Raw genomic sequence first — 13,461 nt, 5'->3', positions numbered from 1 at the left:
TGCATGTTTGTCTGTGTGTCTGCAAGTGGCTCTGGGGTGCACTGGCGTCACGCCCAGTGTGTACCCTGCCACAAACCCCCAGTCAACTGGGATAGACTCCAGCACCCTGCATGGCAGAAATAGCGGGTTTGCCGATGAATGAATGAATGAATGACTGAATGAGTCTTGGGCATCCTCTCCCCACAGTTTTGACTCAAAACGCACCAACTCAGAGCGACCAGCTTTCCGCAAAGCTGTTGGCCGGACTGTCCTTTATACTGCCATTAGACTGCTGAGGTTTAGACTCCTCTGGGACACTGGCAGGTAATTCGAAATTCAGCACTTTTGGAAGGTAGACCTGAGTATTGAAAGCAAACGGGTTCATTGATATTAATTTTCCTTTCTCTACTCTGATGTTTATAATGCAACACTGTGATTGCTAATGTATGAGACTGTTGAAGACTACTGAAAAGTCTTAAGCTGGCAGTTTGCTAATTTACTATAAAAACCAATAAAAAAAAAAACAGACTTTACAGCAGGGTTTGAACTCAAGATCAGATCTGTTCAGAAATCTAATGTTGATTCCTGTGTTACAGGACTAGTACCGTACCATGTTGCTTTCTTCCACATTGTTTGTCTCAACCTTATCCTCCTCTTTCACCTGCAGAAGAGCATAAACAATATGAGGGGTTAGCGAGCAGGGTGATAAAAAGGTGAAACCACATGCACACTAACTCACCTTATAGACGTGTGGACTGAGGTACCTAAAATGTCCAAAGCAGGTGAGACCGATGGAGATGAATACAGTGATAAAGAGGACAACCAGTGTGAACACAGATGTAGGAGCCCAAAAACCTGAAGAATCACAGGTAAAGAATGTAATAATACAATCAAGAGGGTGGAAAGTTTGCCAGATGTTTCAGTTCAATCGATTTTCACTTGTTGACTCTTAGTTTGGGAACTTGAGAGAAACATTTTGGCCAACTAAATATATTCATCTCATTTTTCTTACGATTTACGTCTCTCACTTATTTCTCACCTGTTCTGAGGACAGAGAAAAAGTAAAGCCATATCAGGCAGATGATGGGTGCAGCCATAGCCTGATTGATAGCTACTAGGTGGACACTGCGGTCTACGCGAGAAGGTAGGTAGGCAAAGTATATATTGTGTTTGTCCGCCAGGTGCTTAAGAACCATGTAGAGAAGACCTGGAGACATGAATATAAAACAAACAAGATGGAAGCAACACTGTGGCTGACAGGATGAAATTATGAAGACAAACAGATGTATTGATGATTGAATGTGTGCATGGGTACAGTCCAAACTACTCACCAAAAGGCACAATTACAGGACATGTTATGCTGTAAGCCATAATGACAGTGAACACACACAGGAACCAGCCATACATGGCTCCATATTGAAACTCATAGGCCTGGTTCTACAAGGAGAAGTTGAAAATTGCGATTGGCAAAACATTTTCATCGTGTATTGGATCACAGTACACATCTTGGTCAGAAACTTGGACTGCACATTCGATATCCTTTTATTACATGACAACATACAGTATATTATATGTTCTCATTTTCACAACCGCTTCATAGGCTGTCAAGAGTCCCTGGGAGCTGCAGCCTATTCCAGCTGGCTTAGGACGTGAGGCAGGAGAAACTCCGCGCACGATGCCAGGGCACCACAGATATGTTACATTATATTATATTATATTATATTATATTATATTATATTATATTATATTATATTATATTATATTATATTATATTATATTATATTATATTATATTTCTGGAACACCTCTTCAAGTTTTTCCTACATGTTGTGGAAACAATGTAATCTAAAAGAGCCAATTCAAAAAAATGTATTACTGTATAACATTATAATACATTTATAAATAAGAGGTGTAACAGCAGACTGTCTGAACTGTGCTGAAGCTGCAGGTGGCTCCCGAGTGCCAACTTTGAAGACTTTTAGGTGTAGCATTCCTTTTACAGACATGTTATTACAAACCTGTTTGACATTTTTCCTTTCAGCAACTGAGCGAGCAAGAGCCATGCGTATGGTGTAAAGGAGTAAGCCCGGCAACCGGAGCAACTCCATTCCCGAGCCCACCAACGCGGCGGCAGTTACGTAGTTGACAAAAAATGCTCCCTGGTTAGGTAAGAACACACACCTGGTGCACAGAAAGTAAAACAAACACCAAAGAGCAGACATTTATGAATGTAGAATCCTGTCCATTGTTAAAAAACATTGGACCCCATGTGAAAACATTTTGTTTCTCAGATCATTTCTCAAACACTTTTCTTAAGGAAACCTGTTTAAAATAAACTTACAAGTATACTTCAAGTGAAATGGGTAACCTTAATTCAAAGTAAAGTACTTACTTTTATAAATCAAGATGATAAATAGGAAATACTTACTCAAACCTCAGTTTTGCAGTAACTATAAACTCTGTCTCAAACAGCCAGCGGATAAAAACTGCAAGACTGATGCAGAAACAAAAATAGAAAGAAGAAAAGGTTCATCTTAAATCCATGAGGCTTGCATGGGCGATACAACAGAAATCAATCATTCACTTATTTATGAAGTGCATAACAGTACATTCACACAAATGTCAACTACATAGCACATTTTAGGCATCCACATGTATAAGAATGTAACTAAGTGAATGTTACAGTTTCAATAATTGTACTGTTAGACAGTGATAAAGCAAATGACCTGGTGAGTCCCAGTGAGGGGAGGATCAGCACCATGAAGAGCAGGAAGAAGTACAGCTTACGCATCACGCTCATCTGCTCACTGGACCTGAAACACCGATGACAAAGGATGAAAATGTTTTCTCCTGACAACAGAAACCAGTGACTGTGTGAGTAATACCTGGTCCAGTGTGATTCTCCTAGTGTGGAGTAGTACACAATAGTGGGAAGCAATGAAGAGAAGGTCGACAGCATGAGTGTCGAGAAGAACTGGTTCACCACAGCGCTCTACCAAGTAAAACAAACAGTAGATTCCAAACTGTGGAAGCCAACTCTTGATTGATAAGTGTGAGTGTTGTGTCTGTGTGAGTGAGTCTCACATTGATGTAATAAATAGGCTGAATCAAATTCAACTTGTCCAAGACACTGATAATGATGAACGGGGTTGTGAGGAACATTAGCAGGAACAGAAGGAGAAAGTTGAGCATCAAGTAGCGAATATACCAGGTAAAGCCACGCGCCGAAAGATTCTCCCTACAAGAAGAACACAAACCGTTATGAGGAAGAAAGACGGTGGAGGTACACTCTAATTCTTCCCCCGTGTCTGTGTGGGTTCTCTGGCTTCCCCCCCACTTTCAAAAACATGCACCTGAGGTGAATTGGCCACTATGAAATTGCCTGTAGGTGTGAGTGTGTGCGTGAGTGTCTGTCTGTGTCTCTATGTGGCTCCGAGAGTGTCCCCTGCCTCACGGCCCGAGTCGGCTCGGATAGACTCCAGCACCCCGCGAACCACGACAGCAGACAACAGCGAGCACAGAAAATGTGTACTTTAACCAACATACTCTAATTTTGTTGCGTAACCCAGTGTTTTAAAGAGGACAAACTAATTACAAAACTTCCTGGACTGCTTGACTCTAAAAAATATTTTATATAATTACACTCCATCGGTCATATGGCCATTAAAACTCCATGTGATTCCATGTAATTCCACTGAAAGTGATTTAATCATGAAATTACTATCTATCCCTATTTCCACCAGTGTCATGAATTCCTTGTCCTGTGATCTCTACTGAGCACAATGAGGTCTAGATGTCGAGGGACTCACCAGTACAAATCTTTGGGATGAGGTGCAAAACTGATCTGCCACTTGTTCACTTCCAGAGTGTCACTTTTGGATGAAGGCTTGGGTGGCGTCCTAAAACACCTGTTTTTAACACTACACTCTAGCGCATTGAAGTCTTTAAGGATACTGTAGTGAGTTAAAGGGAGAATGCATATCAACTGTTATAAGGCCCAGTTCTACTAGAAAGTCATGTGGTAACAATAAAACCAGAAATCACTGGACAATCATTGATAACTGAAGGAATATCGCTGCTTCTATGAGTCACTGATAAAAAAAACCCCTATACTCACAGTTTGGCCATCAGTTCGGATTGTAAGGTGACAAAAGCAATCCCCAGGGGGCTCTGTGGAACAAGCTCTACGTGCTTCCTCACCTCTTCCAGCAGGTCTATTTCTTTAGCTCTGTAGAACTCTATGGCATCAACCTGAACACCAAGAACAAACAAAGTCCTGATGGTAAAATAACGACTCTTTTGTTTACTTTCACATTCTTATCTTCAAATAAATGGTACATCAAAGTCAAACACATGTTATCATCTGGTCATTCTTACCCTCTGAGAGTTGTTACAGCAACACAGGTAACCACAGAAACGGGGGTCAATCTGCTCACGTTCCCCTGAGGCCATTGTTAAATGCTCGTAGTAACACAGATTTTTTCCAGCACGCACCCTGGGGTTAAGAAAGCAAACAAACAAAAACAAACAAACATAAGCTGGTTTGAATTTTAAAATAAACATATGTATATTAGAACACACTATTAAACAATTAAGAGCAATTAATTGCACTCTTGTGATGATTCTATAGGCCACTAGCTCACTCTAAGTCTGGGGCTGGGAACCTGAGTGCGGCTGGTTCAAGTCCCACGTCGGGCAAAATATTTTGAGAGGTGCCAGATCACTTCCTACACACTGCTGAAGTGCCCCTGAGCAAGGCACTTTCCCCTTTGTAACCCCTTTATACTGTAAATTACTCATTGGGAGCACCACGAAGGAGCTACCTTCCGTCCTACCTCTCATCTGCATGCTTACAGGCCCTGTGTGTGTGTGTGTGTGTGTGTGTGTGTGTGTGTGTGTGTGTGTGTGTGTGTGTGTGTGTGTGTGTGTGTGTGTGTGTGTGTGTGTGTGTGTGTGTGTGTGTGTGTGCGCACACATACACATACGCATGTGTTTAACAAATATGCGAACACTAGAGTGGATGAACAATTTTACTTCAGGGATTAATAAAGTTTAATCTTTAATCTTTAATGCTGACTTGCATGTGCTTCCATCTATGAAATGGACAGAGGGGAATGTTTGCATGATTTTCATTCATGTTGAACTTCTTACCTTTCCTTATCAAGGTATATGACTTTTCTCACATTGTAGGCCAGGGTCACAGCACACACTGTACAGGAAGGATACGCCTCTCTATAAAAAAAAATAAAGCACTGATACTGAGGAATGCACTCTACAAACGTACTTTACAAAATATAGAAAGAGTGAATTTAACGCTTCAGTTCACTCACGTGAAATAATTATTTACATCTTCCTCTGTTGCTGTTTTAGGGATTGAATACACAAACAAAGTGCGTTTGGCCTACAGAAAGAAAGATTGATCAGTCGGGCATCAGCATAAGACAGTACCAAGTTAGAGTGTTTGATGAGTGTAATTAAAAACTGTACTACGTTGGGTGGTTTAGCTACTTCAGACAAGTAGTGCAAATAGTCAAATACCATTTAAATGTGTACATTCTTTAGCTTGATTGGGAATGCTCAAAGTCTTGTAACAGACACTCACTGTCTCTCTGCCCTTTTCTTTGATTCGTGATGTGTGGTGTCGCAGCATAAAAACTGTAAGGATCAGGTACAGAACAGCAAAGATTGTATGCAGCCACAACAGGTTGTTTCTGAAATGATGGACACTGTTAAGCATTGAACTTCACTGCAAAACTGTTTGACCATTGTTCATAGCTGTTACCCTTCCTGAAGATTCCCAATAGTCGTCTTTCCAAATTCATTATCTGCAAGATATACAGAATATTCAGTTTTTGCAAATATCAGATATGTATTAACCTCAAATGCTGAGCAATTGCTGACCCTTCATATGAACATAAAGTAGTTGAAAAATTATAAAACAACTCTTCTCTTAATCATATATATTCATAATCATATATAAACATATATTAAAAAATTGAATATTGTACAACTGTGCAATGTCAGACAATCTAATCACACAGTAGAGAACATAAAGACGCACTCAGCAAATATCCAGACAGGTTGACCGGCAGTATTACTCCAAGGGAGGTGGCAGTTAGGATCAGAAGCAGCACGATCAAATGACGCTGGAAGGATAGGTAGTGAACTGCATCCACGCCACATTTTTCTTTTATTTTTTCATCCCTGGAGCAAACAAAATTAAAAATTACTTTGTATACTGATTTTTTCTTAAACAGACTACGTACAATAGTTACTCACTCCATTTTGAGGACGTAAGGCAGCAAATTGCAGTAACCCTATCAGGAAGAGATAAATTTGAATACAAAAGCATACACTGAAGATTAAAGTACTGGGTATAATGTGGCACATTCTTCATTCAAGTGAAATCTCTGCAAAGCCAATCTTTGCATCTTCTACGTCCTTAGTGGTTGCAGGTTAAATAATTTTAAAAAAATATTTAAGTTACCAATTCATGCTCTGGATCATCTGAAGCTGAGTACATGAGTCCATAACGCTGATGTGATGACTCAAAACACCTAAATGACAATTGAAGTAATTTGAGCGACTTTTAGACCAGATCAGTTTGGGGCAATTCATTTCAGATAGTGTAGTTCGACACCTGATAAAATTGATTAAAAAGAGTACAATATGGGACCTTTAACAACAATCTACTGTATATTCAGACTATGTACTGACCCCTCACTGTCTGCAACCAAAGCCAGGCGCCCGTAGTGCCAGAACTTCTTCCTTATGATGAAGAAAAGGAACAGCAGCATCTGTAGGTGGCAATGGAATTTGAACAGATTATTTTTCACCATCTGATATTAATTATATCACACCGTATGTCAATATGTCCAATGCCTAGACAAGGATTAAGTGACAGTTGATTATAAAAAGAGGAATTTATTTTCCTTTCATTGGTTAATGTAAAAATAGACAATTTCATGCTTCCAGGGTTTCATGAAGTTCATCAATGTTTGCTTTGTCAAGCGGTGTTCAAATCATTGCTGCATAGATATATTTTCACTTATAAGGCCATGTCCACACGTAGCTGGGTATTTTTAAAAACAAATATTTTCTTCCTTTGGTTAGGCCTATCATCCATACGTCAACGCATATTTCCATCACAAAACACTGATTGTTGAAAACGCTAGCCAAAGTGAAGATTTTTGAGAACATCGGGTATGCTTTTGCGTGTCGACAGCTGTGACCAGTGTTTTCTGTCTTGATTCATCTTGCCTGTGTGACGTCATACGTGTGTGACCCGTGTCTACATATACAAATAGAATAGATGTCATTAAAACTGTGTTGGTTAAAATCGTTGGTTGTTGCTCTGTCGCGACTATTGTCCGAGCGTTTTTAGTCATCTTGTTGAAGCCCGACTGCTGCTTCACATTGAACACAGATAAAAGTCGGCTATTTTCCAATGTGCAACTGCTCCATGTCAATGACATGTTGAAAAACATGTTTGACACCTAAATATTTGTTCTTCTGCTTTTTCTTTATTGGAGTCATAAAGAGAACTTTGAGATGGAAGTGGTCCTCCTGGAGGAATGACATGACTTCCCGCATGTCTTATCCTCGCTCCTGTCATTGTCGAAGCTGTTATGGAGTTGTTATGATTATAAACCTGTAGATCAACGCACTCATGCGGTTACAGGTGGATGGAGTTGTTGTTTTTTTAAATGCTGTTATGTGGACACAATTTTTTTTTCTAAGCAGGGGGAAAATATTCATTTTTAAAAATACCCAGCTATGTGTGAACATGGCCCAAGACTAAAATGAGTTAATTATTTCAGGCAGTCTTTGCTGGAGTCATGAGAACAGGTAGAGATGGTACCTGGATGCCAATTTTATTGGGAGATTCGAAGCCCGGCAAAAGATAAAATAGTTTTCAGCAGTTGAAGCAAAGACTGTTGAAAATCTATCTAAACTTCAGAAAATAAACACTCAACAATCACCTCATACTCAAAAAAATAAAAAATAAAAAACCTCTTGCTTCTTGTCAGATGTTGGGGAAAAAAAAGATTCTAGTGTAATTTTGACGGTGACACACAAAATTTTTGAAACAATTGTGGGATTAAGAGATTTCAGAAGAGCTGGCACGTACCACAAAAACACAGAAATCGAGGAACAACACAATCGGCACCCCTCCAAATCTGTCACCCTCATATTTATAGAACAATGTGGAATTGAAGCAGGTGGTATTGGCAAAGTCGACGGAGGGCGAGCTACTGAATGGCAGCTCCCAAAACCTCCACCATGAAGACATCACTGAAGTGGCACCAGTAGTTTATCTAAAGAGATTGGTCACAGCACATCTTAGAAAATGCCATCACAGAGCCAAAGCTAGCAGAAAGAAACATGGCAGTGTTAAAATAAATAATGCTATAGAATTATAGAATATGAATATAGTATCTTAAATTGATCATGCAATCAATTATTTGAAACATTTTTAATGTTAAGATTAAAAGAAAAATAGTAAGAAAATAAATCTATTTTCATTATTGTCATAATGTATAAAACAGTAAATAAAAAGTTATAGAATCTCTGCCCAGGTAAAAACATGAAGACTTCCTCAGGGGACCTAAGCCATGTACTCCTACAAAAAACATTTCAGCCATGGGATGCAGTGTGTTGCTGTGTTTTCAACCAACAAAACTCTTGACGATCAATCACTGTCATTATGGTTTCAAAATAGTGATTTATCCATCAATTGAGTTTGAAAAAAGTTAGCAAATAGTGTAAAACTCCTGTTCCAATGGCCCAGATGAAATAAATTAAAAAACCAAAGAGCAAATTCTCTGTTTAAAGAAAAAGCTGATATGTATGAGCATTAAAGCACTTGAACTGTAGCACAGTAGGTAGCACTGTCACCACACAGCAAGGCTGTGCAGAGTTTGCATATTCTCCCCATTTCTGCGTGTGATCTCTCCGGGTTCTCCAGCTTCCTGCCACCTCCAAAAACATGCACTTTAGGTTAATTAGCCAGTCCCAAATTGACCTTAGGTGTGTGTGTGTGTTTGTCCGTGTATATGTGTGGCTCTGCGGTGCACTGACATCGCACCTGGAGTTTACCCTGTCTCACGCCCCCAGTCAGCTGGGATAGGCTCCAGCGACCCGTGACCTGCAATAGCAGCTGAAGTGGTTTAGAAGATGAATGAATGTAAGAACTCTTTTATGAGTTAAAGCACTGGAAATCTAACATTCTACAATAGTTAGTGTGTGTCAGCTTTATGTGACCTTGGGAAAAACAACAGATCACCTGTACCTTGGACAACAAATCAGAATTATCCGACTGTATAACAGCTGGGTTGTGCAGGCAAGAAGCAAGGTACAATCCAGGTGCAGCACTGGTGCACCGCGGAGCCACATTAAAGACACACAAATATGCACCCACACAATCACACCTACGGACAATTTGAGAGCAGCCATGGTTTTTAGAGGTGGGAGAAAGCCGGAGAACCCAGAAAGAGCCCACGCAGACACAGGGAGAACTTGAACCCAGAACCCTCTGTGACGAGGCACAGTTGCTAATCATTCCTCATCCTGGCCAGGTCAGTTTTACAGGACAAAGTGCAGGTTTGGCATAGAGGGAACAGCTCACATGTGCAACATGGTATTTTGCTCTGGCACAACACATTCAAATATTTTAGCTAGTGTGACAAACTTCAAATTCTAAAGATGGTTTTTCACAGTTTAAATTAGAGTTATATCAGTTATTTGCTTTTTGTGAGATATACTACTCTAATCTAACAATTTGTCTCGGGACAAATTTTACATTGCACTTACTATTGTGGCTTCTTGAAGAAAGTTATTCAAAAAAATATTAGCTTTCAAAGAGTTAGGGACCTCTTCTTGTCAACCAACACTAATATAGTGTGCTCCTCAGCTTACATGTTATGGAGATCAAAGGGATGCTTTTATGATGTTAGGCCATAGCTATGTATACATTTTTGAACAAAACTAAATATAACTCAATTAAATGTGTTAATCCTTGTCACATTATATGACTTCTTCTTTACCTTTGGGCTTTTTCCTTCAGCGGTCGCCACAGCGAATCAGTTGCCTCCATCTTACCCTGTCTTCTGCACCTTCTTCTCTCACCCCTGGACCCATCCACTGACTGCTGAGAAAGATCAGCTGGCAACAGGGGAAAGTCCTTGTGACGGCATGGAGAGACAGCTTCCAGGAGGGAATAGACCCCAACGGGTCAGTTGTGGGTTAGCTGCCCATGACTGTAGTCTTTCAAGCCGTGTAGGTAGTAGGAGACACCCCATTTAGCTACGAAGAACCAAACAAAGAGAACACCCCCAGAGTCTGCGAGAGCAGGGGCGGAAGAAGACTCATCGGCTGACAAAATGGTAATGACTGAACCGGAAACGACTACAAGTAAAGAAAGCACAGCGTAAGAGAACACCACAGCAACTAGCGCAAGCCCTGCCACAGCGGCGGACCACAAGCTGCAGGTTTTTAGCTGCAGATGGAGGAAGGTAACATCTTTTCGGGGTCTGAGGATTCACCAGGGAAGGAAAAGGTGCTTGAGAGAAGAGAGACAGGGTCCTCACATTGACTACCTCCTGTGGAAGGGGTCAAATCAGTCGATTGAAGCTCACCAACTGGACGAAACCCATAGCTTGGAGAGCATCAGTACCCCTGTCATGGAAGAGGCAAACTCAAGCACGGAATTAGCAGTGGAACAAACACCAGCCGTGGAACTCCAGCTCCTCTGGAGGTTATCATTCGAGCCTCAAAATGGGTCGTGGGTGGACAAAAACTCGGCTCTTGCCACCGCTTCCCTCCCCTCAGAGCCTACATGGATGATTTCACCACCCTGACTACCACCGTCCCATGCACCAGGAGAGGAGAACATCAGTTGGGCCTGTATGAAGATCAAACCATCTAAGTCACGCAGCATCTCAGTGGTGAAGGGAGTGACTTGTAGTTCTTCATCGGTGATGACCCAATCCCCACTGTATCTGAGCAGCCAGTCAAAAGCCTTAGGAGGCGCTATGACGCAAGTCTGAAAGACAAAGACCAGGTGAAGCAACTGCGCAATGACATCAATGCAGGCCTACAGGTGATTGATAATACCCAATTACCTGGGAAGTTAAAGATCTGGTGCTTCCAGTTTGGTCTACTACCCCGGGTGCTGTAGCCCCTGGCAGTCTACGAGGTGCCCATCTCAACAGTAGAGAAGCTGGAGAGAAGAGTCACAGTCCACATTTAGAAGTGGCTTGGAGTTCCGCACTGCCTCACCACCATAGGCCTCTACGGGGACAGTGCCCTCAAGTTGCCCCTCACTAGCCTTACGGAGGAGTTCAAGTGTGCTAAAACACAACTACAGATGATCATGAACGAATCCAAAGACCCGGTGATTAGGGAAAACGCACCAACCTTGGTCACCGGGCGCAAGTGGAGACCAGCAAGAGCAGTGGAGGAGGCAACAGCAGCTCTCAGACATGCTGACATCGTGGGGATATCAACATGCTCTTCAAAGTCTCAAAGTTAATGTTATCCCATGTTATCACAAATACATGTTGTTGTTGGGTTTTTTTTGGGGGGGGGGTTGTTTTTTTGTTCATTAGTCCATGTTTCTTACATCAATGCTGTTGATTTTTTCGACTGTTCCATGAAATACTTGACGTGTCCAAAATTGTAGAGCTCCCAATATTGAAGTGACTCTGTTGTACTGATCTTTGGTGTAGTAACAATTCTTGTCCGTCTTTATTGCTCATATTTCATCAACTCCTCTGCACTCCTGATCACCATTGTTTTCATCTGGTCCGGAGAAAGCCCCTTTGTTTTGATGAAGATCCTGCAGTTGTTCGTCCAGGTGTTGTCGATCAGCCCTTTCTTCTTCAGTTGTCGAGCTTTTTTAGCGATATCAGCATTCTTTTTAGTGAGATTCTCATTAATGTAGACATTTTTTCCTTTCAGTTTGAAGCCTTGTTTCAGAAGAGCTATCTTGTGTTTACGATTGTTGAATTTTATCAGCACTCCAGGTGGTCTCCTACCTCCAGATGGTAATGGGTAACATGTCTCAGTCTGGTCCGGATCTATAGTTATCTCCAGATCCCTCAGTTGAGAGCTCACTTGTTGCTCCAGAGATTCGATGTCAGCGCTAGCCATAGCATTTCTGTAATTCCTCGGCTTGATTTTGATTCCAGTGATAATCACATCATTTATACGAATGATTTGTTCCAAATCATCCATTCTTTGTTGTCCCTGTTCTAAGACAACAATTTTTCGGTCTTTTTCATCCATGTCTTTCTGCATTTTCTTCATTTTGTCCTTCATTTCTTCCAAGTCGTCTAGCACCAGTTTTAGCTTTTCTTCCCATTTTTTATCAAAGTCACTCCCTAACTTATCAAAGTTGCTCTTTAACTCACTCTTTAATTCTTTCATAGAGACCATCTGGTCTTCAGTATCCTCCGATTTTTCTTTTGGTTTCATCATTTTGCAGAGAATAAGTGAGAGTCAGTCTGGGTATGAGACTGACTAAGGAGGCACTGAAAAAAGCATTTGGAGTAATATTAAGTACAATTTTGTTGTTTTCTGTTTTGTTTAAATTAACTACAAATAAAAACTCTTGAACATTTTTCTGTTTATCTTTATGGAGACCTAAAGTTTACATACTGAATATTTACTGAACAAATACTGAACAAATGCACCTAGGGGGATAGTCCTCATCTCATTGTCCATGGAAATGTTAGTTAACTCTTAATATGGTTATTGGTTGTTATGATCATAACATTATTGTACAGAAACCGTAAGAACACTGGCAAGATCAGGTTCTTGTTTTGACCGTCTATAGCATTGGCAAAACTTGCTGTTCCCTCAAATAATGTTGATGTGACCACACTCTGGGTTACATTAGAGACAAGGGCGATATTTGGGCTTGCAGTGCAGGATGCTGAGTTTTGAACTGCCAGGCAGGAGGCCTTGAGGAAGACCAAAGAGGAGGTTTATGCAGTGAAAGAGGGCATGAAGGTAGTTGATGTGAGAGAAGAGGATGCAGAAGACAGGGTTAGATGGAGGCAATTGTGGTGACGCCTGAAGGGAAAAGCCGAAGGGAAAAGATGTTGTGATTACATTAATAAGGGAAATGAAGGACTGAGAAATTTTCTGAGACTGGAGAGCTACATAAAATAGTGTCACATCACATCATGTGTCCTGCTAATCTACGAAGGAGCTGTAAAACTGGTCATTCAATGTGATTGATAGAATATTCTCTACCAGGGGAGCTGGTCTTGGTGAGTGTTCATGCCAGGACGGGACACTAATTGCACGTTATGCACTTAACAGCTGGGGTATGTGGACCAACTTTGTGTCTGTCCCCATTGGATGTGGAAGACGTTGAAAATGTTAATCTCTTCGCCAGCATGACAGTCGAGATGATTATACAGTGTGTCCTCGTTAGTCGTGGTCAATGCGTTCCAGGAACCACATGCAAATGTTC

General features: G+C 41.0%; 1 protein-coding gene across 1 annotated transcript; it reads right to left on the bottom strand.

The window, feature by feature from the left end:
- Positions 1-208: 208 nt before the first annotated feature.
- Positions 209-8,271, bottom strand: LOC137613867 (CSC1-like protein 1). Its single transcript, XM_068343324.1, has 22 exons — positions 8,110-8,271; positions 6,696-6,775; positions 6,466-6,535; positions 6,258-6,295; positions 6,040-6,182; positions 5,761-5,803; positions 5,581-5,689; positions 5,309-5,379; positions 5,130-5,210; positions 4,356-4,473; positions 4,096-4,229; positions 3,788-3,931; positions 3,063-3,216; positions 2,864-2,970; positions 2,705-2,791; positions 2,407-2,472; positions 1,997-2,159; positions 1,311-1,416; positions 1,019-1,186; positions 719-834; positions 590-640; positions 209-337 (listed from the first exon to the last, which is right to left on the bottom strand). Exons 1-22 carry the CDS (start codon positions 8,269-8,271, stop codon positions 209-211), a joined length of 2,340 nt encoding a protein of 779 aa, XP_068199425.1.
- Positions 8,272-13,461: the final 5,190 nt, after the last annotated feature.

This window comes from Antennarius striatus, chromosome 19 (assembly GCF_040054535.1).
Source record: "Antennarius striatus isolate MH-2024 chromosome 19, ASM4005453v1, whole genome shotgun sequence".
In the NCBI taxonomy this organism is placed as follows: domain Eukaryota; kingdom Metazoa; phylum Chordata; class Actinopteri; order Lophiiformes; family Antennariidae; genus Antennarius; species Antennarius striatus.
Note: the sequence above shows the minus strand (reverse complement) of the source record. Positions and strands in the feature narration are given on the sequence as shown.

What these genes read in the sequence shown, in the direction of transcription:
- LOC137613867 (XM_068343324.1), bottom strand. Translation starts at nt 8,271, where the DNA reads ATGTCTTCATGGTGGAGGTTTTGGGAGCTGCCATTCAGTAGCTCGCCC. An exon ending in TCGATTTCTGTGTTTTTGTG is followed by an intron (nt 6,776 to 8,109) that starts GTACGTGCCAGC and finishes TGCCACCTACAG; the next exon opens with ATGCTGCTGTTCCTTTTCTT. An exon ending in GCTGTAACAACTCTCAGAGG is followed by an intron (nt 4,230 to 4,355) that starts GTAAGAATGACC and finishes CTTGGTGTTCAG; the next exon opens with GTTGATGCCATAGAGTTCTA.